The 27673-nt window shown below is 39.0% G+C and overlaps 1 protein-coding gene across 5 annotated transcripts in view; it reads left to right on the forward strand.

Annotated features, from left to right (window-relative positions):
• PDE10A (phosphodiesterase 10A) overlaps positions 1–27673 on the forward strand; it is a 246584-nt gene that overhangs the window by 174130 nt on the left and 44781 nt on the right. For 4 of the 5 annotated variants that reach the window (XM_072141283.1, XM_072141284.1, XM_072141287.1 and 1 more), the window contains 2 exons: positions 5013–5138; positions 20119–20144. In XM_072141283.1, coding sequence (XP_071997384.1) covers positions 5013–5138; positions 20119–20144 — 152 coding nt within the window. Of the gene's footprint in view, positions 1–2704; positions 2775–5012; positions 5139–20118; positions 20145–27673 lie in introns of those variants that run through there. The other variant, XM_072141286.1, reaches the window with a different exon arrangement.

The following is a 27673-nucleotide window of genomic DNA, read 5'->3' on the forward strand; positions in this document are numbered from 1 at the left end:
TATTTGCAGCCAAATTGGCTTTCCAAATTCCCAGTATCGCTAACTCTGTTCTGGACATCGCTGTGCAGGGAAACAGCAGCTGACATCCACATGTCTGGTATTGCCGTACTCGGAAGAAGCAGGGCAAGAAATTAGGAATATATATTTACCTCAAATTCCTTCTGAATGTATCCATTTTAGGGCTAAATTGGAAAGATTGAAATCAAAAATTGAAATTTCAAAATTTCCACTCCATTTTCATATGCTTCCGGAAAAATAATTAAAGGGTTAACAGACTTCTTAAATGCTGATTTGAATAGGTTGAGATGTTAGGTTCATAAAATGGTGTTACTTGTGGGGGTATATAGTACATAAGCCTTTATAGAGCACTTCCAAACTGAATTGATCACCAAAAAGTTCGCATTTTTCAAATTTCAAGAAAATCTGAGAAGTTGCTACTAAAACTTCAAACCTTCTCACATCCATAAAAAAAATGGAAACTTAAAACAAATAATGGATATAAAAAGAAGACCAATGGCAAAAGGTTTCTATCAAAAAAAATTTGTGGTATCACTTTTTGTCTAAAAAGTATAACATTTGAAACTTTGAAAATAGTCATTTTTTTCAAATTTTTCCTAAATTTTTGAATTTTTACCCCCCAAAAAAGGAACGGATCACCGAAATGACACTACTAACATAAACTACAATGTCTCACGAGAAAACAATCTCAAAATCACAGAGATATCTTAAAGCGTTGAAAAGTTATTACCACAGGAAGAGACACTGGTCAAATTTCCAAAAAAAGTTGCGAGCCTTAACCTGCAAACAGGCTGCGTCCTTAAGGGGTTAAGAGCTTTTTACTTTGTGTGTTATATATTTGTAAACACATTTGTGGATTGCAAACAAATATTGCATGGCTTTTGGGAGTAAACATTTTTGATGTTGTGGTATATATAACATGCTCACTTTGACTTATTTATTTTAGAAAGTGGTTTCGGAAATGGCACTTTGTGTAATTCTTGATGTTTCCTAAGCTGCCAGTTACTTGGGGTCGGTGAGGTGTAAGTATGAAAAAACAAGGAGGAATTTCAGTCTGTTTGCATTGCATGGTCGCCAAAACAGGAAGCTTTTTGGCGACCGTGTTGAATTTTTTGTCATTGACACGTATTTATTTACATGAATTCACAGGACAATGGATGTAAAATGTGTGGAAGTAGACTGAAGGCCCGAGAGTACATAGGCAAGCCAGTCATTTGGGTGTTTTGAGCGTTCCTCACTGTTATTCTTCTATTCTTCAGTTTTTGTGACTGTATTCCTGAAAATAAAGTTCTTATTCTGTAGGGGTAATTGCGAGTGATTTTGTCCTTACTTCCTTGTGACAAAAGAATCTTCTGAAATTGTTTCCTGGAATAAGTCTGGGGCTAAATCATGGGAAGCAGTAGTTAGGGTTAGTAGTTATTGGGGAAGATTTATTCAAATTGGCAAGTTCAGCAAATCTCATCTCTTCCACCAGGATGAAGCATAGTAAACCAAGCATACTGGTGTGTGCCCCTCTGTCAGCATTTGCTCTTCTTTTAACTTCTTAAGCCCTTGTTTTTATGACAAAAAAAAAAGATTTTAAGAATTATTAGGTGTGAATGGAGCCTGGAGCCCCTCCAGCTCATTTGCATAATAAAAAGGAAAACAGGGACTTAAAGGAAAACTACCATTTCAAATGGTAGGTGTAAGCTGTAAACACCGAGCACCAGCTCAGGGTGAGCCGGTGCCGGTGCTTAGTTTCGTTAGTGTTAAAACCGCGGTATCGCGGTTTTAACACTTTTTAAACTTTTTAGCAGAAACTGCTTCGGCGCTGCGTGCGCACGATCGTGCGCGCGCCAACATAGGAAATGCCGCAGGCGTTGCGCGTGCAAGGTCGCGCGCAGCGCCGAAGCAGCTTCTGCTATAAAGTTTAAAAAGTGTTAAAACCGCGATACCGTGGTTTTAACACTAACGAAACTAAGCACCGGCACCAGCTCACCCTGAGCTGGTGCTCGGTGTTTACAGCTTACACCTACCATTTGAAATGGTAGGTTTCCTTTAAGAAGCTAAAAGAAGAGCTGGTTCTGCCAGATAGGGCACCCACCAGCATGTAAATGTGTGCTTGGATAAAATCCTTCATCCTGATAGTAGATGTCCTTTTAATTTAATAAAAAAAATATATATACAAATGTACATATTGGGGGACATTTACTTACAGTGTCGGTGTCTGCATTGGCTTTGTTACCGACCTGCTCTCGGTAAGAAGACACACATTTAATATTGTAGAGCTGTGCAGAGACATTTCTGGCGCCGAGACTATTTTCTGTCCCTGGGACAAAATCTGTCCGAGCACCAGAAATGTGTCCAACAGTCCCTGCTAGACCAGTTTTCTTTTGGTCTACTTTCCGTCAGTTTACACCGCCAAAAAAGGGCTGCGACACATAGTAATTGTGTCTGAGTTTCCACTCCGCCAAAGCCACGCCCCTTTTCGGAGAACAGTCGGAGCAGACGGAAAAAGTCATTTTTTCTGTCCCCGACAGGTAATAAATAGGTCTGAGAGCAGAACATGTGGTGAGAGCGCCACAAAACTGGCGGAAACGCCATAGTAAATGTCCCCCATTGGGTATTGACACATTCATTACAAACTGTCCTATGTGCAGCACACTGTTTAACTGCCAATGTCTGCCTAACCACTGCAAAAAATAAAGAAAAAGCAAAGCGAGGTTTGATGTACCAAGCAAGGACGTTTGAGACATCTACCATCATGAAATCGGATGGTAGATGTCCTTTAACCCCTTCCAGACATTTGACATTATAGTATGTCACGGGCAGCAGGGATTAACTGCATTGTAACATACTATTATGTCAAGCTCCTGACACCGTCTTCTGTTCGATCCGTCGGACAGCGGCATGTCTGTGTGGGGCAGCTGCTGACATCACAGTGTGTGCCAGCTGTCGGCACAAATAATACTGTTCCAGTGGCGGCTGACGTGAGCTGCGATCGGAGTCGGCTCCGATCGCAGGTGTTAGCGCAGGCTGTCAGCTGTGATAGACAGCTGACAGCCGCTGCTTCTGGTGCCGGCTCAATTCATGAGCTGGTGCCAGAAGCAGGACGTTATAGCACGTCCCCATGTAGCCCCGGGGACGTGCTATAACGTCCTGGTGTGCCTAGGGGTTAATTACAACTGTTTTTATGATATGCAAATTAGTAGATTATAGTCAATTTATCCAAATTGACAGTGCATTGTCTCTTTAAATCTCTTGCCCGAGTAGACAGGAAGTCCTCTCCCTGTCCACTTCCTGCCCTTACCAGAATGCTGTCCCTCTCACTGCATGGTGAATTTAGCATTGTGCACTGTGTAGTAATCTGCAGACCTTCTCACCATTTCAATCACCATGCGATGGGCCAAGCGGCAGTTCGCGGACAATATAGACATGGGCAGATTAGGTTTGGGGAATGATTTTAATGGTAGGATGAGGTGGATTTGAACAAAGACACAGTGGGGGTGGCAAGTAAGATTTCTTGATGACAGTTTCACTTTAAATAAAATGGTGAAAAAATTACATCATTATAGTAGGTCTTGTCTGACCTCATGGCAAACTTTTTCTTAAACGCAAAACAACACAAATAACTAAATAAAAAGACTCCAAATATAGGAAAAGCTTAAAGCATTTCCATAGTTTTTCCAATTATCACAAGTCATAGTTACATTTAAAATGAAATCCTTTACGTTAAGACTTTTTTTTTCACTTTTTGTAACATAAAACCAAAATAAAACAGAAAAATTTAATTCTAGTGAAAATGACAATTTATCAAAACTAGTGCAAACTGCACTATTTGTCTTCATTAATCTGGCACACCCTGCACTCCTCGGGAAGTGTGCACCTTTAACATAGAGCGTGCGACACAAATCTGACGAGTCACTGTAAGAAATGTGGTGAAGGTCCAAATCTGCTCTGAAACGTCCCTTATAGGTGCAGAATTTTGTGGCAATTTCCAATGCAAAGTCAGAGAGAAAACGTGCGCAAAGACTTTAATAAATGTGGGCCAGTGTGTACACTTATGTAAGCTTACTGTATGCTTTCTGTTTATCCTTCCAATTGTTAGGGAACACTAGAACTTCCGTCCCCAACAGAACTAATTAGCTGCTGTACATTCAGCCTCTGTTTATGAAAACAACCGTGCGCTCCCCAGAGGAGGTCTGCTTTATTCACATCTCTCTTCATTCTTGTTTCTGTAAAGAAACCTTCTGCACATAGATTCTTGACCGTGTCCCACCCTACAGTCTACAACAAGAATACGTTCTGGGCACAATGTTTGCAAATGGTGTAAAAATCTAATTGAAAATTTCGTTTTTCCAATTCCCTTTTAATTGTTTTTGATGTACTGTATTTTGATATTAATAAATAGGAACAATACTTCAACAACAAAAAAAAAGTTATCCACCGAGTACAAACCTGACTCACTGCAGAGAGACTTTTCAAGTATACGTTGGTCATCTGAAATAGGGCTTTATAGCAGCCTTACTTATCAAACATCGCTAATGACTGTTTGTTTCCTTGAGACCAAAAGGATAAGCCAAGTTATAGCCGTATGACTCAGCATCTGCTTTTGAGGAAGGATTTGGGATACCCCAATAAATATTATATCGCTGGATAGTCTTATTGAAATCTGTTGCGTCAACTGACCTACTGTATATAATCTATGTAATCTAATTTGTATGGTAATCTTAAGTAGTGGCGGTAATGATGGTGAACTTTGCAATATACTTTTATATAAAGAAAAAGCTTCTCTGTCCCAAGATGTTGCACAGCAGATGGATAAGGAGAGAAGGCTAAAGATTAAAATCCAAATTATGTTTTGGAGTTGGTTGGCTCTAGTGCTGTATACATTTCCTTCTACCCTTACCGGTACATAATCCTGGTTATAGGGATCAACACATGTGTGGCCACCTTTTTTGGGGGAGAATGTGCCAGAGAGTCTGGTAACTTCATGTCCTGTCATTTTATTTTAGATTTGACGGATGAGAAAGTAAAGGCATATCTGTCTCGCCACCCCCAATTGCTGGATGAATTTGTCTCAGAAAGTGTTGCTTCTGAAACTGTAGAAAAATGGATGAAGAAGAAGAACCTAAAGGAAGGTATGAACTGATCTTACAATTCTCCTTGTTTATTTGGTATAAGGATAGCCATCTTACTGTTTGTCCTGAAAAGCCTGCCACATCCTACAGAAGAATGTCCATGTATCTGAATTCTTTCAAACTGCTCTCTATGTTTTGTCCTCCTAGTCTAGCCCTTCTAACCTGATTTTACTTAGACCTTTAAAGGAAACCTACCACTTACAAGTGGTAGGTTTAGACACATATACATGGCACTAGCTCAGGGTGAGCTGGTGCCAGATCATATTTTTGTTTGGGGAACAAAGCCCCTATCACCGTTTTATAAGTTATATTAACTTATAACTCGGCGCACTGCACTTGGGCACAGCGCACCATGCGCGTGCCCGTGCGTGCGCCGGATTCTAAAGTGCTGGAGAGCCGGTGACGTCACCGATCTCCCCGGCACATGCACGCCTGCGCAACTTAGCACGGGGAAACAGATGGTGCTAAGTTGCGCAGGCGCGCGTGTGCCGGAGAGCTCGGTGACGTCACCGGCTCTCCATCACTTTAAAATCCGGTGCACGCACGGGCACGCGCATGGTGCGCTGTGTCCAAGTGCGGTGCGCCGAGTTATAAGTTAATATAACTTAGAAAACGGCCATAGGGGCTTTGTTCCCCTAACAAAAATATGCTCTGGCACCAGCTCACCCTGAGCTGGTGCCATGTATATGTGTCTAAACCTACCACTTTTAAGTGGTAGGTTTCCTTTAAAGAAAATCTACCATCAAAATCCATCGTAATAAACCAGGGACACTTGCTTATAGGTCCTGGGACAGTGACTAAGATAATCTTCTTATATTTGTTATCCATGGCCTCCTTTCTTCTAAAATTATGCCAATGAGCCTGAGTAACTCTAGCTGGTGTAACCAGAGCCTGTCCATGCTGTAGCTTCCCAAGCTGTTATGGTGTTCTGGAGCACTTCCCCCTCCCACTGCTTCCTGAAACCACCTCTGCTGCATTACAATTACATTAGGCAGAACGAGGGGGGGGGGAAGTACTGAGGAAGCAGAGGGGGAGACAACGTGACATCCTGTGAAGCTGCAGCACGGAGCACCCCATAGGTTTTGTTATATAGTTGAACATGGGGGGAATGTGAATTATTGGGCTGAGGGTGACTAAGATTACACAAAACAAAACACTTATGTGTTGAATTGTAGTAGTTTGGTATTGATAAAGAAACCAATGTATATTTCTTTCAGAATGTATTCACACCTGGTGTTTTCAAGATGTGTATAATTATAATGCGTTAACATAGCGTTTATGTAAATGTAATGTTAATGGAATGCAATTAGGTAAAACTCCTACAAACAACCTTTTGCATTGTGTTTCAAAACCCAAGTGATCAAATAATCACGTGTTCATGTCCCATCCTTTGACAAAATAAAACAGTAAAAAAAAGTAAAAAATAAATGGTGCAATTAAAAAAAATTATTAAAAAAGAATAAAAGTCTCCTGAAGTCCCATACCATATAAAGATCAAATCCAACCCAAAAAATTGAAAACCGTAACACGGTGAACACCGTAAAAAAAAATGCAAAAAAAAAAAAATTCTCATCTGACCTTATAAAAAGCTTGTCACATAAAAAATAAGCTGTAAAACAGCTCTGTAAACAAAAAAATACAAATGTTATGCCCATTGTTACATGGTGATGCAAAATCAAGCTAATTTCTAACAGTGGCCTAAAAACGCCACGTGTGCCCTTAGGTATTTTTAATGCGTGTGTTTTAAAACGCATGGCAACAGCTAAAGAGAGTTTTTCCTAATCAAATAGCTGTTTATATTTTTGTTTATATAACTGTAATCAATGTTAATAAATGTATTAACATAATGTTAACGCATGTGTGTGTTAGCACAATATTGATACGTGTTAACTATTGCGTTTTGTAAGTGCAATTCTTAACAGCTATTTAATTAGGCAAATATCTATTTGAAACGCATGCATTAAATGCCTTGTGTGAGTGCACCCTCAGATGGTCACACTCCACTCCAAAGAGCTGAAACTAAATTGTACACTGCACCAGGCTGGAAAGACTGACCTGCAATAGGCAAGCAGCCTAATGTAAACAATAATTAGAAAATGGAAGACATACAAGACCTCTGATAATCTCCCGCGATCAGGGGCTTCACGCTGACTAAATACTTTTTTCCCAACTGCAAATAGCCTTTGCATTGCGTTATAAAATGAAATGTAAATCCCATGTGTGAATGCAGCCTGATACATAAACACTAAAATATGATTTATTTATTATTGACTTAAAGGGGTTGTCCGGGAGTTGTGAAAAAAAACTTGTTGGTTTCAGCTTCCGGCCGGCCTATCCGTCCCTATTCACAGCATTGTGTATGGGGGCCGGAAGGTTGTCGGGTCCGGCCGGAAGCTGAATCCCGGAGGGTGCCGGAAGGTAAGTAGATCTTTATTTTTTTTAAGCAGCCCCCTCCGGCCACCTTTAGTTATTTTTCACAACTCTCGGACAACCCCTTTAAATATTGAAGAATGATCTATCTGGCTTAAAAGAAGTTGTTGTAATATTGTAAAGGTTGGGAACGTAACTGTTAATTGCTAGGAATTGCTGAAGAAATGAGCAGTAGTTGTCTGTAGTTTGCATTTGTTATCTGGATGACGTCTAGTAGCAGTTCATCTGTGCGTAATGCAACTTTGAGTGAACTATGAGCTCCCAGCTGTGTTTATTTTTATGTCTCTGATCAGCATTATGACATGAAAATTGCTCCAAGTAATGTACCATAAGCAGCATTTCTTTTAATGGGAGCACAAACATGATTTTTTTTTTTCCCAGGGAAAAATACTAGGAGTTCTGGGAAGAAAATAAAATGTGTTGCCTAAAAACACAATTTAAAGAGATCCTGAACCACATCCATCTAGTCCGAAGCTTAAAATCCTTTAATAGGTGCCAGTGTATACCTTTACTTTTTTTAAGGGCACAGTCACATGCAGCAGTTGAATTGCATTTAAAAACACAATACGAGCCCACCAGGGTGCTGGTTACCGATGTCTTATCTGCCAGAGTTTGTGTAAAGAATCACAAAGCATGGACAGTTCTCTCTGGTTAGCAAGTTTTCTCATTCATTAATATTGACTTGTCACTAATGAACTATATAGCTTTTTGCCTAGTGACAAGTCACAACTTGTGTATCATGACTTCTACAGGTCAAGGATTCACAATTTACTACTTGTTCAAAGCTGGCCTTGACAGAGGACTATGAAATGGCACAGTACAGCACAGGGACTTCTTTTTCTCTCCTGTTATTTTGAGCAGAATAGCTGTTTTGAACCCTTTTTCAGAATGTAGTATTTTATGTATGTATAAGGCATTGGTTTTGGTTTTTTTACCTTCTGACATCTCTCATAATTCCTGTACAAAGACACCTTGCAATATGTAACAGGAGGCCAACGTACTTCTTGCATCCACACTAGTTACTATCTTGTAACTCTCTATCCTGAGGGTACATCCACACATTCAGTTTTTCAGATGCAGTTTTTGAAGCCAAAAGCAGATGTGGGTGATAATGGGTTAAGACAAATAACTAATAAGTGCTCCTCCTCCTACTTTTACTCCATTCCTGGTTTGGACATCAAAAACTGCATCTGAAAAACTGAATGTGTGGTCGCACCCTAAAGATATGACTTTTTTATGTTATCAGTCAAAGAACGGAATCAAACTCAATCCAAGCCCTGCAGTAAAATCCTTTGTAAACGGAATATTATAATATTACCTATGAACTTTTCTCTACAGTTTATTAACAGTAACAACAGTTTTGCGTGTGCAGTGACTATTAAATAAAATGTGTTTGCTAATCCATGTCACATTTTTCTGCTTGTTTCACTGGGAAAACAAAGTTATGGTTGTAGAAGATGAGAGCAACAACAGTGTTGTCTTTCAGAATTGCTTAGGCAATACACACAGTAACTAGATGTTATATAATCCTGAGTACAGTACATGTTACTACTTTCCTTTTTTTAAAGAGCGAGATAACATCTTCAACATTAATACTTTATATTTAATTCGGGAAACTTTTTCTTTCATCTATTTTCCATTGATCACTACAGGTTCTCCCCCCCCCCCCATTTCCGGTTATACTAGTTACAATAGCAAAGGATATTATCAGGAGATTTGCTGGAAAATAATGAACTCATTTGAACTTTCATTTCTTAGCATTGCCAATTAGTAGACGTGTAGCCTATAGAGCATGTCATTTCTTAATACTCTTGGCTGCACAGTGTCAAGAAATGATCGATTATAGAAAAACTATTTACATTTCTATTGTATTAGCAATACAATCGCAAACCTTATTAGCGATTTGCTGAAGTTGCTGTTCTATTGGTTCAGATTAACTTTTACTTGGTACATGCCTTAATGAGTTTTGGGCACCCATGATCCTGTTGCACATTCAATCTTTCATTGGGCCACTTTTGTTAAGTACTTTCAAGTTAAAGTGGAGGAAAGTCCAGCACCTAATGGATAGTTTTAAACTTTCCATTTATATAAACAAATTAGTAGATACAGAATGCGTGTACAGCCAGAAAAATGGGCTGACGTGGTCTTGTTTCTGCTTATGCCTTTCTTAAATATACTCAGGATAACAAAAAAAAAAACGCATTCTCAAATTCTCTATTATATATCCAACCAGTCTCCTTCAGTCCTGGTAACAATATTTTTGGTTGTGCCTGCATATGACAGTAAATCTATGGCCAGATTCTTCTCATGAATAGCTTCTTCTATCTGCTCACTGCAGTGCTCTCTGCCCTCCCCCCTACATTACAAGACCAGTTTGGACACAGGCCTTTCCTGCCAGCAAGCAGCAGTTTGCAGAGACTTAGGCTACATTCACACTAACGTATGGGGGACGTATATACGGCCGACGTATATACGGCCGATATACGTCCCCCATACACTTCTATGGGCGCACGGCACCCTACGGGAGCGGTACGGTGCGGCACCGTACCGTTCCGTACCCGGGAAAAAGATAGGACCTGTCCTATCTTTTCCCGTAATACGGCGCCGTGCGCCATAGGTTGCTATGGAGAGGGGCGGGGGTGAGCTGCGCTCACCTCCTCCTCCTCTCCCCGTACACTGCCGTTGCCCGCTACGGTACGGTACGGTACGGGCGGGCAACGGCAGTGTGAATATAGCCTTACTCTACAAACTACAGACAGATAAGGCATTTAAAGCAGAGCTGTGTGTTTTATTGATTTGGTGAGGTTGCAGAGATGAAGGGTCATTGTATCCATCTCATGACTCTGATTTCTCTTTCCGGCAGTCAGACTCCTTCCAGGTGTGACTGTAAACTTTGCACTGCTCTACAATGAATTAGTATTGTAGAGCATAGTATTGGACTTGAACCAGCGATCTGAGCATTGCAGGTTCAAGTTTGAATGGAGTAAAATAAGTTAAAAAAAATAAATAAAATATAAGCCCCTATTATAACACATTCCCATACAAACACTTAATAAAGTATAAAATACACAAATACGCAAAACAACCCCCACATATTTGGTATCAACTTGTCCGTAAAAATCTGTATATTAAAAGAGAATAGTTACTGGACCTGCACGACAAATGCAGCAAAAAATTTTGGAAAAAGATAATTCTAAATTTAATACCCTTAAATTCGTCAGCTGAAAAATTAAACAAGTTGTGTATCTGAAAAGATGGTGATGCTAAAATGAACAAGAGTTTCTTCACATTAGTTTTTATTCAGTAAAATTGAATAAAATATACAAAATCCACACATATTTGGTAGTGCTGCATCTGTAACAATCTGCATAATAAAAGATATTCATTACTGGACCCCCACGGTGAACCCCGTAAAAAAGAAAATAATAATTCAACAAATTTTATTTAATCAGCTGAAAAATAAAAAAGTTATGCATTTTAATAGACTGTGATGCTAAAATAAGATTTTTATTCAGTGAAATTGGGAAAAATAAATAAATCTATATAAATGAGGCATCTCCATAATTGTGGCGACCCACAGAATAAAAATAATATACTATTTTCACGTCGAAAAAAAAACGAAACAAAAAATTCTTACCAATTGATTTTCATTTTATCAAATTGTACAGGCTATAATTTTATAAGGCAAATCTGCTCTGGATAGCATTCCTTCCATTCTATGCCCGGCCGTGTACCCAAACAGCAAGCTACCACCACATATGGGGTATTGGTAAGCTCAAAATAAATGTATTGTCCAAACATATTACAATTTGTAGACCATACCTCCATTTGTTTTAACCCCTATAAAACACCTAAAGGGTTAACAAACAGCTTAAAAGTGCCTTTTCATACATTCAGAGGTGTAGTTGCCATAATGGGGTAATTTACGAGTTTTGCTATTATTTAGGCCTCTCACAGTAATTTGAAAGTTGAGCAGGTCCATCTAAATAGGGGATTTGGAGATTTTCCAAAAAATGTGAACAATGGCCCCCAAATTCTAAGCTTCATAACATTTTAGTAAAATAGGTGAAATCTTAGCAAACCATCCCAACATAAAGCAGACATTTGGGAAATGTCTGAATGTTATGAATTAATTTGGGAGCTATGACTATTTGCTTCAAAAGTAGAGAATTTATAACTTTGAAAATAAATAATTTTTCTACATTTTTGCCAAATTTCTTTTTTTTTTCTCATAACTAAACACAAAAGATATCATCCAAATTTGTAAACTAGTTTGAAGTACAATGTGTCACAAGAAACAACAATCTCAAAATCCTGCGGATATTTTAAAGCGTTTCAAAGCTATATAGTGCATAACAAAAAATGCCAAAAGGCCAATTTAACCCTTTTTGTGCTAACTAAAATTTAACTCTTATTTTCTAAGTTTAAAATATTTGTAAGAAGACATTACATTAGTAATGTACATTTGGCTCAGTATTTTTGTTTTAAAATATATCAAGGAGGAGGGACCGTGCCACCTGAAATTTTTATCTCTTTATCTCCTTATGAGACTATTTTCTATACATGGGTGCAGTGTCTTTTCAGCCATTCACTCTGATTGTCACACAGACAAGGGAAGACAACAAGGGAGGGGGAATTTTTAGGATTGGGGTAGGGTGGAGAGGTAGGAGCACACAGGTCTGTGTATCGCTATTAGCCCAGTGTTCAGTAGTTTTCGGTATTCATTCAGACCATTCCTAGTCCTCCCTCTCAGCAGCTTGCTTCGTATTTAAACCCTGTTCTGGTGGCTACCTCAGTTAGCTGTATATTGTGGCCGTCTCTCATTCCTTGCTTTAAAACCTGAGCAAGGGAGGACTAGGAATAGTTAACAAGCACCAGAGACTACAGGACAGTAGCGAGTATGTGATCTATACCCAAATAGTCGAATAGAGTGGATGCTATGTGTTAAACATCGGATAGAGGAGAATAGGGGTTAATAAACACTTGTAGAGAAAAGAGAGAAAAAGCTATTTAACTAGACGCCCTGAACAGGGTCTGAATGAATACCTAAAACTACTAATAGCGATACACAGACTTGTGTGCTCCTACCTCTCCACCCTACCCCAATCCTAAAAATTCCCCCTCCCTTGTTGTCTTCCCTTGTCTGTGTGAGAATCAGAGTGAATGGCTGAACAGACACTGCACCCATGTATAGGAAATAGTCTCATAAGGAGATAAAGAGATAAAAATTTTAGGTGGCATGGTCCCTCCTCCTTGATATATTTTAAAACAAAAATACTGAGCCAAAATACTAATGTAATGTCCTCTTACAAATATTTTGAACTTAGAAAATAAAAGTTACATTTTAGTTAGCACAAAAAGGGTTAAATTGGCCTTTTGGCATTTTTTGTTATGCATTGAAATTGAGTTAACCCAGCTACAAACAGGTTCAATTACTTGTCCGGAAAGCGATGTAGTGAAACGGGGCAGATTTGAAAAATGGGGCCGTGTCCTAGAGGCCAAAATAGGCTGGAGGCGGAGGGGAGTCCTGGAGGGGTTAATTGTTCTAATAAATAAACTGAAGTTTTAAGTTCTCCACTGGGTGCTGGACTTTTCTACCCTTCTGCTTGAAAGTTTCTTTGTAGGACTCGATTTGTCCGTGCCTGGACGGAGGTGATAATGATTCCTGTTGAGGGCTACCAAATTTTTTTTTTAGTTTTACATCTGTTGGGTAATAGCACCTGTACAGACAGAATTTTGTCAACAACATTGAGTCATTCAACTGGGTACCTGAGCCTCTAGGGGTGAACGCTAAATAAAGCAGATGGTCTATATGCTCTACGTTTAAACATGGAAGCATTGATCCATTTAGTTAACGCATTCCAGGCACTCGATAACCTTTCATTGCTCCATATAATGATGGATAATGACCAACTGGCTCTGCTTGCTCTCCAACTATTCATAATGTGTTCTAGTGGGTGTTTGTTTGTTCTGTGCATGCATTTTAATAAGGGAAGCCATCTATGTCTTGATCCATGGGGAGAACAGATAATACAGGTAGGAACCTCAGGTTTCCAATTAAATTCTACTTGGTGAAAGGCTCTAAGGAATGTTACATGATACCCTCCTCTCATTCAACCCATTACTAAACACACTGCTCCTTTAGAGGGCACCAAAATGGAGACTCAGTAAGATGATCAAAGGATTGATAATTGAGAATAGAGTCGTTAAATATGTTTTTCCATATAATGTTCATATTACTAATGTATGAGAAATCTGGAACTTAGCAGCTTTATAATGTGTAATATATCCACCAGCCATAAAGATAAATATTTTTTATGTCATGTGGCTTAGCAACATTAATAACATCCCACAGTTGTGGATTTGTGTCCCTGAAGCAATTCAAAAACAAATCTCAATCGTAAATGTGCACAAGTTCCAGTAGCTTTGGCTAATTTTCCCATGATGCCTGTGTTACTCGGCGGATTGCTCCAAACTCTGGTGAGAATTGACTTTATGCTGGCCACTAATTATTCTGCTCCTCTTCTGTTCATGTTGGCGACCAATTCCCATATGAAACGGCAGTTTATATATTCCTTCTACTTCCTCATTAGGTGAATGAGACAGTTGATGACGCATTAAACATTGATTAAATATTTTTTGCACGGTAACTCAACAAAAAATATTTAATGGAATACAAACAAACAAACCTTAAAAAAGAGGTGACGTAACTTTGTCATTGTGCCTTCAAAAAGAAATGTAACTTCAACTTTTAGGTTTGTAAGTAATATTTTAATAATTATCAGAGTTTCAGTTTATAAAAACTTCCCAAATTACTTGCAGTGCCAGTTCTGCTTTTAAAGGACTTCTACCACCAGGATGTGGGATTGTAAAAATAGCACACTGACATACTGGTGTGTGCCCCTTGTGGCAGGATCCACTTTTCTTTAACCCCTACGGGACACAGCATCTTTTGGCCTAAAGGACGCGGACCCATTTTTCAAATCTGCCCTGTGTCACTATAAGTGGTTATAGCGTGGGAACGCTATGAGAAATCCAGGGGATTTTGAGATTGTTTTCTCGTGACACATTGTACTTCAAATTAGTTTAAAAATTTGGATGAAATCTTTTGCGTTTAGTTATGAAAAAAAACAAAATTTGGCAAAAAATTGGAAAAATTCTATATTTTCAACGTTCTAAATTCTCTACTTTTGATGCAGATAGTCATAGCACCCAAATAAATTCATAACTTACATTTCCCAAATGTCTGCTTTATGTTGGCATGGTTTTTTAAGATTCCACATATTTTACTAGAATGTTCTGAGGCTCAGAATTTAGGTATCATTTTTCACATTTTTGTAAAATCACCAAAACCTGTATTTAGATGGACCTGCTCAACTTCTAATTGACACTGAGAGGCCTAAATAATAGCTAGACTCATAAATTACCCCATTGTGGAAACTACACCCCTCAACGTATGAAAAACCACTTTTAAGAAGTTTGTTAACCCTTTAGGTGTTTTATAGGGGTTAAAACAAAACGGAGGTGCAGTCTGAAAATTGTAATATTTTTTCACAATACACTCATTTTGGGTGGAAAATTAAACATTTACAATGGATTAAATTAAAAAAGGCTCCACAAAGTTTGATACCCAATTTCTCCCGAGTACACCGATACCCTATATGTGGTGGTAACCTGCTGTATGGGCGCACGGCTGGGCATAGGAGGGAAGGAGGCGCCATCCAGATCCGATTTGCTATGTCACATTGTACAGGCTATAATTTTTTTCTTTTTTTATTGAGGACCTATAGGGGCTTATTTCTTTTGCCACATGAGATGCACTTTTCTGGTACATAATTTTGGGGCATCTATAGCTAATTGGTGAGATTTAATTAAAGCTTTGTTGGTGGAGGAAATGAAAATCGTCAATTTTTAGGAACATTTTTATGTGTTTTTTTTTTTGGCCGTTAACCATACCATAAAAATAGTATATTATTTTTATTCTATGGGTCGCCACGATTACAAAAATACTTCATTTATATATATTTTTTATTTTTTCCCATTTTTACTGAATAAAAAGTAATTTGGCAAAATTGTTGTTAATTTTAGCATCACCGTCTTTCATATGCATAACTTTTTTATTTTTCACCTCACAAATCTGTTTAAGGGCTTATTTTTTGCGAGAAGGATTGTTCTTTTTAGTGGTCTTATTTTAGAGTGCATAACATTTTTAAATCACTTTTTAGAGCATTTTTAAAGGGCATTAATAAAAAATCATCTTTTTTTCAGAGAGAGTTTTTTGAGGTTGTTTTTTACGGGGTTCACTTTGCGGATCTAATAACGATTCTGTTTTATTATGCAGATTGTTACGGACGCAGGGATACCAAATATGTGGGGGTTTTGTGTATTTTATTCAATTGTACTGAATAAAAACTAATTTGGAGAAAATCTTATTCATTTTAGCATCACCATCTATTCATATGCATAACTTTTTTATTTTTTGGCTGACAAATCTGGTTAGGGGCTTATTTTTTGCAAGAACAGTTGTTCTTTTTAGTGGGCTTATTTTAGAGTGCATAAAATTTTTTAAATCACTTTTTAGAGCATTTTTTATAGGGTATTAATTAAAAATTATCTTTTTTTCGGAACGTTTTTTGCGTTTTTTTCCTCCGGCGTTTACCGTGCGGGTCCAGTAATGATTCTGTTTTATTATGCAGATTGTTACGGACGCGGCAATACCAAACATGCGGGGTTTTTTTGTGTTTTTATGTTTTTTATACTTTATTAAGTGTTTTTATGGGAAAGTGACATTTTAGGGGCTTATATTTTTATGTATTTATTTTTTATTTATTATAATGTGTAGTGTTAAGTGTTTTTGCATAATTTTACTTCTACATACTTGAACTTAAACCAGTGATACTCTGATCACTGGTTTAAGTTCAATACACTGCTCTACAATACTATTTTATTGTAGAGCAGTGTAAACTGTCTAAGCATGCTTGCGCATGCTCAGACAGTTTGCAGTCAGACCCGGAAGGGTTCTGGCTGCCATGGAAACCGGGCAGCTCCGGGGCACATGCCAGTCCTCGGAGCTGCCCAGGAGAGGATCGGATCCCCCGGTAAGCGGCACGGGGGATCCGATCCATAGGGGGAAGACCCTTACACGCCGCGGTCATGCTTGACCGCGGCGTGTAAGGGGTTAACACCCGCGATCGGAGTCGGCTCCGATCGCGGGTGTTAGCGCAGGCTGTCAGCTGTACTAGACAGCTGACAGCCGCTGCTTCTGGTACCGGCTCCGTTCGTGAGCCGGTGCCAGAAGCAGGACGTTATAGTGCGTCCTGGTGCGCTAAGTATCTAGCCACCGGGACGTACTATAACGTCCTGGTGCGCCTAGGGGTTAAGCTTGTTATGCTCTTGTTTTTAAGGGTATATGGCTTTAAAAATGATGTAAACGTATGGAGCCTGGAGCCCCACAGGCTCATTTGCATCAGTTTAAAAACTTTTTTTAAAAAAAGAGAATAAAATCTAAAAGAGCAGATCCTGCCAGCAGGGGCACACACCAGTATGTCAGTGTGCTACGTTTACAATCCTTCTTCCTGGTGGTAGATGTCCATTAAGTCCCTGCTGGTACTTTCAGGATGATGTCCATTTTAGATGAGCACATTAGCCAATAACTGGCCTTGGCTGTTATACATTCAAGTGTTACTGCTGACCCAAAAAGTGGCTGTAACATTCTTGTGAAGTATTAGTATTACCTAGAAGGACCTGGACTGTAAGCAGATAAGCAATTTCCATGAAGAGTAATATGCACTAGCCAAACATATAAACAAAAATACTAAGTGGACAACCTGTTTAAAAAGAGAGAGGGGATTCCCTGGAGCAGGGTCTACTGCCAGTGATTTTGTGATAGAAGAGAAGCTTTTATGATACATAGTGACGCTAAAATAAATGCAGTGAATTTAAAAAAAAACTCTTATTAGGTCAAATAAAGTACACATAACTAGTTAGTGTCACTATTGTGTCTCCACCATTACCCCAATATACTCTGACCTGCAGATGAACTCTTTATATCTTGCTCTCTTCTGCCCACTCATCTAATAACCTATGCCAGTGATGGCTAACCTATGGCACTGGTGCCAGAGGTGGCACTCAGAGCCCTTTCTGTGGGCACTCAGGCCATCACCAGAGATGACTCCAGGTATCTTCCTGCAGTCCCAGACAGCCCAGGACTTGCTGTGCACAGAGATATTTAAAGTGACAGCTCTACCTGGGACTCTTTTCTGCTTTATTGGTGTCCTCAGGTGCTGGTATCAATGAAAACTGTAAAAGAGTAGAGCTATAAATCACAAATTAAATTTCTGTGTTGGCACTTTGCGATAAATAAGCGGGTCTTTGTTGTAGTTTGGACACTCAGTCTCTAAAAGGTTTGCCATCACTGACCTATGCCATCACCTATCTAAGTGTTAGAGTCCTGTATCGCACACCTCATTCTCTACACTCCCACATCATTCTCATCTTTGTCTCTCTTTACTGCCCTCTTAACAAATCCCACCATAAGAATCTGCGGTTGGTCACCAATCTATTACCTGTGCATTTGATCAAATTCCATTTGCATCCATTCCCAACCTTTTAATGAAAGTTCGTGTCGGCTCTACTCAGTTCAATACTGTCGACCAAAGAGTTACGCTCACGAAACTGCCCAGGCAGGGGTTTCATCTGTTACGCCTTAGTCATGATCCATGAATGGAATGGATCATGACTAAGGCGTAATAGCCGAAACGCGTTGATCGTTTCTTCACTGTATCTGTACCCAAATTTGCCGATGCACGAATAAAGGATATTTTAGACCGTTTGGAGACTTGCGTTGGAATCCATTTTGTTCTATCAAGTTATTCCCAACCTTTTGTGTTTTTCTCAGCTCTAACTCATCTGCTAAACTTTTCGCTAACCACTTGCACGAGAACTTATTCTAAAAAAAGCAATCTCTGCTGAACGATTACCCTATCCCACTACTTCCGATTGCTTCAAAACTCTTGAAGCTACATGTCCACCTGGAACGATTGTCTTGCCTTTCCTCTAACTCATCCTCAGTTCACACCTGCGCTCAGCTCGTGCAGTTTCTTATTCTGTTGTAATTAGCTTAACTCCTATGCTAATGAGCCTCAAATATATATCTATGGCTTTGACCATAGATATGCAGCCACAACTCCATAGTTTCTCATTTACATATCCTCCTTCTCCTTTCACTTTTTAAAACTCAGTATGGACAGAATATAGCTCAATAGCCAACAGGCCTAACAACACAACTCATGTCTCCACACTCACCCCATTCCCAAAAATCCACAACCTTGGAGTAACTTCTGACTGCCTTATCCTTTAAACCCCCACATCCAAACACTCAATTCAAACATCCGACTTGACTTCAAGAACATTTCTCACACCCAAATCGACAAACTTACAAGTCCACGCCTTCATCATCTCATGCTTGGACTACTGCAACGTTTTTCTGTGATCTCTCAGCTAACTTTTTAACACCCACCCATCCAAACCATCCTTAACTCTGTTGCCCAGCTAATCCATCTCTCTCCACATTTCTCATCTGCCTCTCATCTCTGCCAGTCTTTCCACTGGTTGCCCATTGCATACCAAATTCAGTTTAAAATGTTAACAATGACTTATAAAGCCAGAACCTGTTCCCTCCATATATCTCTGATCATCCAATACTGTCCCACACTGTCCCTTCTGCCTTTGTCTCCTGATATTCCATCTTTTTGCAATCGTCTCTAGGACTTCTCCCCCTTACTGTAGAACTTCCACTGCGGGGGTCAACCGGTATTCTCTGTCCCATAAAGCTTCACATAGGACTTTCCTCCATTTGGCTTATATCTGATATTGATTGGCAGAATAAAATTTGTAATTCTTAAAGGGCTTGGCCACTTTCAGTTTATAATTGATATTTTTTGTGTAATGAAAAGTTATACCATTTTTCAATATGATCTCTGCTTGCTTTGCTTCTATAGAAAGCTTCACTATATACTTCCAGTGGATAGAATCTGTCCATGGTGTGTATGGGACACGCAGGTGCAAGAGCCTGTTTCGACGTAGGAAGTTGCGCAGGCGCGCGTGTGCCGGAGAGCTCGGTGACGTCACCGGCTCTCCAGCACTTCAGAATGGTGCGCTGTGCCCTAGTGCGGTGCGCCAAGATAAATGTTAATATAACTTATAAATCGGTGATACAACTCACCCTGAGCTGGTGCCATGTATATGTGTGTAAGAACTACCACTTTTAAGTGGTAGGTTTCCTTTGACACGTGTTGGAGCAAAAGATTGAGCATGGGCCTTGCCGTTCCATTCTTTGAAGAAATTATGTCATGATTTGCCAAGCACAAGTCTCTGATATCTCTTGGACTTTTACCGTGAACTGGAGTTTCCACAGGATGGGTCTAGTCAAACTTTATACAATTACTTTTAAATATCTGATACAAAAAGAAAACGGCTTCTGTCATTGCTACATTTTATGTTATAGAAATGTACTATATTTTGTATTTATTTGTTTCAATTTGTTTTACAGACATGATCCCCGCAGAAGTCAGCAGGGTAAGCAGCTTAATTTGATCAGTTTTCATCATGTAAGTTGCTTAGGTAAATGTACTGTCATTGTGAATACGAGAAGCCTACACTTGTGTAGTATGGTGTAAGAAAGATCCAAGAGCTGTGATCTGCACTACATTTATCTTTTAGCACAAACACAATGGTGCCAGATTTCTCTAGAGTACTACTTGCTGTTGTGCCAATAATCTTTATGTCAACAGATCTTTCAGTTTTCTTTGTACTAACACGATTTGGTCACAACTGGATGGGCATTGAGGTCACTTGTAAGATCCTAGGCAGCCAAGCAAGTTAAAAGCTACTTAGGCTTTCATTGAAGCAGTCCCTAAATCTGTTTCTGTTGAAAGCTTGGCATGAAGAGACCCCAAGCAAGCAAAATAAGTCCCCACATTTTCTAATTTTGACCTTTCCAAACAGTCCAATGTTTATGTGGCCTAAATGCAGCTTGATACATACAGTATATTTTATTCATCCCATTAACGGGGAACGTCAGTACTGACTTGCGATACACTTTTTATGGAGTAGGGCCTAGTATTGCAACGAGGCTCCCCGGCCTGTCTCTTAGTAAGATCTGTAGTGTTCTGCTCCCAGCAGAAAATCTCCATATACTGCAATACAGCTGCGTCAGACACCCAGAATTCTGGTAATCTAGGGGGTCCTAAGATAAAGTAAAAAAATTAAAACGAAAAAAAAAGGGTTTTGTATTTTTTACACCCCTTTCCCTAGTTCATAAATAAAAATAAACAAATTACAAACCTGTTGGTTATTGCCATGTCCCAAAATGCCTCAAATGGAAAAATTATTCCCAACAGCGAACTGTGTAATCTGACATTTTTTTGCCTTTTCACAACACCTAAAAATTTTAATTAAAGGTGATCAAAAGTACCCTCTAACCCTGAAACTCAACACCTGACTTGGTAAGACTGTCCCTTTTTAAATTGTCTTTGATCAAATTTTGTATTAAGTTTGATCATTGCAGTTTGTGGTAAATGAATTGCACCATTTTTAAATGTAAATGGTAAAAGTTTAGTTTTACAGCCAGTACCTTGCTGCTTTGATCATTTGATTTAAGTTGGTACACATATTATGTGAATATAATACTAATAACACTTAAAACAAGACTTGTAAATGAAAATACAAAAATGGCTGTGGTCTTAAGAGGTTTCAATAGTCAATTCTCTGAAATTCTGATTTTATGTCATTTTACCACCCACAACAATTTAATAAAATTATCAAAAGTTTGCACATTTCCAAAACTAAAAATGTCAGCTTGTCCTGCAAAAGCTTACACCTTTGGCTTCATTCAGACACCTGAATGAGGGAAGTTTATATGTCAGATATATGTCCCCCATAGACAGCAATGGGCGCAAGTGCAGCACCGTACCGTTCCGTACCCGTGAAAAGATGGGACATGTCCTATTTTTTTTCCTGGAATACGGCGCCCTGCGCAATGTTCCTCTATGGAGAGGGGCGGAGAGCGCTGCTCACCCCATCCTCCTCTCCCATGCACAGACGTGTGCCCGCGGTGCTACGTTACAGTGGGCACATGTCAATGTGAATGTAGCCTAAGACCTAGGACAATTTTTACACACTTAAAAATATAAGTCCTCCCCTGAAAAAAAGACCTAGCGGCGGTCATTGCTACAGCTCCACCCACGCTGTACATTAGTATTAGTAGATCATTTAGATACTACAAGATGCTGTGACATGGGGGAAGAATTCATGGGATAAAATCACTGCGTGTTGCTCTGAAAATGCTACAAGCAACTACCTGGACAAGAAGTGTTCATTGAAAAAAAGTGCTAAACATAAAAGATTGGGGCCAGTGATTTAAATCAGTCACAAGAAATTCGGCATAAAATTTGGAAGTTCGGAGAGTTATAAGGATATTACGGGAGTTTAAAAAAAAAAAAAAAACCCTCACCAAAAAAAACACACAATCAGTGCTGGCATCAATCACAATTGTTATCTGTTTAAATGCTGCTGGATCGTAGTGACCTCATTGGAGAGAGGCAATCCTCCCAAAAACTATGGCGGCCTTCCCCCATCAGCATGCTAGTGTGGTGCGCGGCATCAGTACTAGTATGGCGCTGAGCCGATGCCGGTATCGGGGTTCACGAGATGTCAGCAGTAATCTACTGCTGACTTCCCCGAGTAACGCCCGCGGTCGTTGTGGGCCATTTAAACTCCCTTCTGGGGTCTTTTCCCCACGATTAGGGGGTGCCATTTGTTCCTATGGCAGCCCTTAAGTCCGATCAGGACCCCAGGGTGCCTGTAGGCAGTGCCATTAAGATGGTGTTTCTGACATCATCTGAAAGGCATGGTGTCAGCCTATGTATGTGCATAGGTGACACTGCTAATACCCTGCATTACATCAGTATTGCAGAGTATTATCATGAACAAGCAAACAGATGATTGGAACTGATAAAAAAAGTAAAAAAAAATAAAAATTATTCAATAAAAAAAATTATAAATCAATAAAAATGGCCATAAGCCCCAAAACATATAAAGAGTCATATAATGCACAAAAAAATCTAAATCTTAACACAAACCTCACATATATAATATTACCGTGTCCGTAATAGCCGGATGAATAAAAGTAAATAATTATTTAACCTACTCAATGAACGCAGTGAAAGAAAACTGTTAAAAACCCGCCAATTTATGATTTTTACCTATTTGATCCCACAAAAAATGCAATAGTGATCAAAAAACATCTTTACTGAATTATACTGTTGCAAAATACAACATGTCCCACAAAAAACAAGCCATCAACTAGCTCTGTAGTATGCCACTTGCAAGTGCACAAATATATATATTCAAGTCTGGTATTCCCGTAATCGTATCGACCCATAGAATAAAGATTACATGATAATTAGGTTATACAGTGAACACCAAAAAAAAAGTAAAAATCAAGTACAGAATTGATGCCCCAATAAAGAAAAAGCGAAAATTTTATAGCCTACAAAAGGGGCCAATGAGGAAACTAAAATCCTGGCAGATGCAGGTCCCTCCTTCCCTTCTGCGCCTCGCTGTGCGACCATAAAACAAGTAACAGCCACGTGTGTGTGTGTGTGTGGGGGGGGGGGGCCGCTGTACTCAGGAGAAATTTCATAACAAATTGTAAGATGGTTTTTCTCTTTTGAAAATGTGTAAATTGTATGGCTAAATAAACGTATAACCAAGAAAATTTGACCATTCTAAATTTCTCCTCCATTTTGATTTAATTATTATGAAAATCTCAAGGGTTTAACAATCTTCCTAAAAGCTGTTTCTGATAGTTTGAGGGGTGCAGATTTGAAAATGGGTTGGTTATATAGGGGGTTTTAAATGTAAAACATTAAAAAAAATGTCATTCAAAACTGTAATTATCCCCAAAATAGTCAATTTTGAAAATACAGAAAACTGATATTGGATTTGTAAGCCGCGTGACATCAAAATAAATTATCCAGACACTTAAAATTTTTAGAAAATTTAAAGTGTACATATGGGAAATGTAATTCAGCAAATTATTTAGGTGGTAAATCGATCTGCCTGAAAACACAATGATTTTGAATTACGAAAATGGAAAATGTTTCAAAAAATTCATAATTTTTTTTCCTTTTTTTTGTAAATAAACTCAAAACTTATCAGCCAAAATTTACCACTAAAATGAAGTACAACATGTGAGGAAAAAACAATCTCAGAATCGCTTTGATAAGTAACAGTGTTCAAAAGTTATAACCATATAAAGAGACGCAGGTCAGAATCCAAAAAATCGGGCTGAGCCTTAAGCTGTAAAATGGCTGCGTCCTTAAGGGGTTATAGAAAACTACCATCACAATCAAGCGCAACAATTTAGGGCCATTTTACTCATAGATCCTGGCACCACGACTGTGGTAATTTTATTTGTTATGTCGGCCTCCTTCCTTCTAAAATCAATGAAATGACGATAATGAACCAGGACTCTAGGGGGTATTTCCAGAGCCCCTCCATGCTGCAGCTTTACAGGCTGTTTCACTATGCAGAAGCTATTACATCAGACAAACGGAGGGGGAAGTGCAGGGGGGGGGGGTTCTCCGTCTTTGGCATGTGCCATGAATGTCTACTGGATACATGGAGCACATCAAGACAGTGGAAAAGGTAATCCAGCACCAGCTTAGGGGGACAGTTTAAAACATAGCCTATATCTTTCTTTTATTGAAAAAGTGTTAAAAAGACATAAGAACCAGTTCTGGAGTAGCCACCAGTGTAGACAAAACAAATCTACACATTTCAAGCACTATTCTGTGCCCTTATGTGCAACTGCGTATACTGGGGAGATAAATACGGAACTTCTCCTTTCACTAATTACACACCTTGACATGTGCCGTTGTTTCTCTAATAAAATACAAGTTCACATATATAAAAATCACTACAAGTGGTCCTTTACTTAAAGTAAACCTACCAGTAAACCTACCAGTTAGAATGGTAGGGGTAAGCTGTAAATACCGAGCACCAGCTCAGGGTGAGCCGGTGCTTACTTTTGTTAGTGTTATTAACCGCTGTATCGCGGTTTTAACACTCTTTAAAGTTTTATAGCTGTAGCTGCTGAAGCATCCGCGATACAGCGCTTAATAACACTAACGAAAGTAAGCTGCGGCACCAGCTCACCCTAAGCTGGTGCTCGGTATTTACAGCTTACCCCTACCATTTGAACTGGTAGGTTTCCTTTAAGGATACCCGACTTACAGATGACCCCTAGTTAAAGACCTCTGGTGCAGCTCTTTGAATCCTTTACTTTAGTCCCAGGCTGCAATGTCCAGCTGTAAGGTGTCTGTTATGAAGCGTTATTGATAATCTTTGGTCCAATTATAGCAAAAAAAATGTTAAACTCCAGTTGTCATTGGGGCAAAATGTTTTTGTCTGTATCTACAATTATAAAATATACAGTTTTGACTTGCATACAAATTCAACTTAGGAATAAACCTCCGGACCCTATCTTGAATGTAACCCGGGGACTGTCTGTATAACAAATTTGCTCAATGTTACATAAAAAAAACAAAGAGTAAATAAAAAAACTCTTAACACATTCATTGTCTACATGTAAACTATGTACCTGTAAGGCTTTTCCTGTAAACAATGAATTTGGGAGTTTTCTTAGTTTTTTTTTTATTGGAACATTGGGAATTTTTTTTTTTTTTTTAATGGGAACTTGTGTTTTACTAAAGAAACAACGGCACATGTCCAGATGTGTAATTAATGAAAGGGGAAGTTGCCTAATTATCTCCCCAGCATACACACTTGTATATTAACCATGTGTAAAAGCCAGAGCATGGAGGAACTCTGGTAACACCCCCAAAGTCCTTCTGCCTCATTAGCATAACGTTAGAAGTGATTTTAGAAGGAGAAGAAGTTGATTTATAGAAGAAGGCCATGGATAACACATATAAGAAGATTACCACAGTCGCTTTCTCCTATAGTGAGCAGTGTATTGAAGTCCCATCCACATCATATAGATAAGCAGTGGAGGCTTATCTATAAACTTTTTCCATACCTAGGGTATATTTCACTAAAAGAGTCAGCTCTCTAAGCAGTGTTGACTATTCAGGGACTGTCTGTAAAGAATTAAAGGAAACCTACCATTTCAAATGGTAGGTTTAAGCTGTAAACACCGAGCACCAGCTCAGGGTGAGCTGGTGCCGGTGCTTAGTTTCGTTAGTGTTAAACCTGCAGCATTTCCTATGTAGGCGCACGCACGATCGTGCGCACGCAGCGCCGAAGCAGTTTATGCTATAAAGTTTAAAGTGTTAAAACCGCGATACCGCGGTTTTAACACTAACGAAACTAAGCACCGGCACCAGCTCACCCTGAGCTGGTGCTCGGTGTTTACAGCTTAAACCTACCATTTGAAATGGTAGGTTTCCTTTAAGTCATTAGTAAGATCATTGGATACCTTTTATTTATGATCTGTCGGGACAGAAAGATGCTTGGATAAGGAAGAAAGTCAGGGAAAAAGAAGGGAATATGAAGATATTCCTATTTATAAAGTATATTACAATGTTTACTATTATCATATGCATCATTGCTTTATGCAAGTTTTAATAGTTTAGTTGTGCTTTAATATAATGTACAAAAGCCTTTGGTGGTAGTAATAGCTTCAAGGTGCCTCCTTTATGGAGAAACTAATCACATGCATTGCTCAGGTGGAATTTTGTCCCATTCGTCAGTTGGTTCAGTTGACTTCTGCTATGACCTTTCTTAAATTTTCTTTAGATTTTCTGGTGGATTATGGGAGGGGACATTATAGGTTTTTAAATTTTTTTATTGAGTTTTCACCTCAGGTGTGTGTGGGGTCTTCCTCTCATAATTCTGGTAGATGGCAGCAGATTTATATCAAGATTGCCTCAGTACAATTGTCAATTCATCATTCTTTCAATTACATGATGCTAGGCAGTACAGTAAGCTGAAAACTGAATACCACAAGGTTCCCACCTCCAAACTTCACTTTATGTTCCCCCTGCCACTTTGCTCATGCTGGATATATCTAGAGGCTCCAGCTTCTTTGTAAATCCAGCAGATGGCCGTGTGGCCTGGCGTACAATTGCTCTATAACCTGCTCTAGGAACTGTGGTATAGTATAGAGATAGCAGTATATTACGGATTGACAATAGGGTGATGCTTTAACTGGGAGCCAACAGGGCACAATCTTCCATAGACATCTTTACCACAGAAAAGAATGAGGAATTTGGGGAATCTGCTGTTGCCTATGGTCTTTAGATTGGAATTTATCTTAGTCATTTTTGTCTTGGTAACTACACCAAAATTCCAGTTTTTATATTCCAGTAGTTTTCTTTTCAGTTTCTTACAATGACAACTTGCTCCATGTAGGGCTAGACTATTAATGGGGTCATATGATTCATATATTTATCAAAATCGCCCAGAATAAATGACAAAATAGGCTGAGAGCTCATTTCTCATCTCTTGGCCTTCCAGAGATAGGGGAATATTGAACTTGGCTTCCCCTCTGGGGCAGAGCTAAAGGAGGGGGGGGGGGTATCAAGCTAACATCAGGGTTTGATAACTTATCCCTTCAGCTCTTGGAGGATGTTTGTGTGTTTCTTTCTCTAGAGATAGCGGATAGCAAAGAAATGAAAGGCAAAGTGAAATAGGGGGCAACAAAGTCAGATGTGATCATAAAACAATGGGGTGGTCTAATTCCTGTCTCTTTCACCATATGGTTGGCACCTTTATATCTGGATGTTTTGTGTCTTTTTTTTCATTTGCATTGTCAGCTCCATTTAGCAAGTTGTATACCTTTTTTTACTGTTTCTGTCCTCCCGTCAAAATAGAGAATTGAGCTACCTCAGTTTCACTTGGAATAACAAGTTTTTAAACCCATAGTGTGAGGGCGCACAAAGTGCCAAGAACAAAATAAGGGCTTCTTGCAGATGACGATTCGACTTTTCCAGTTAATATTTGGGTTTCCCTATTTCTCTATAGCAATGTGATTTTTTTTTTAAATGTTATTTACATACAATGCCACTTTTTATTGTATA

The sequence above is a fragment of the Engystomops pustulosus genome, chromosome 3 (assembly GCF_040894005.1).
Source record: "Engystomops pustulosus chromosome 3, aEngPut4.maternal, whole genome shotgun sequence".
In the NCBI taxonomy this organism is placed as follows: domain Eukaryota; kingdom Metazoa; phylum Chordata; class Amphibia; order Anura; family Leptodactylidae; genus Engystomops; species Engystomops pustulosus.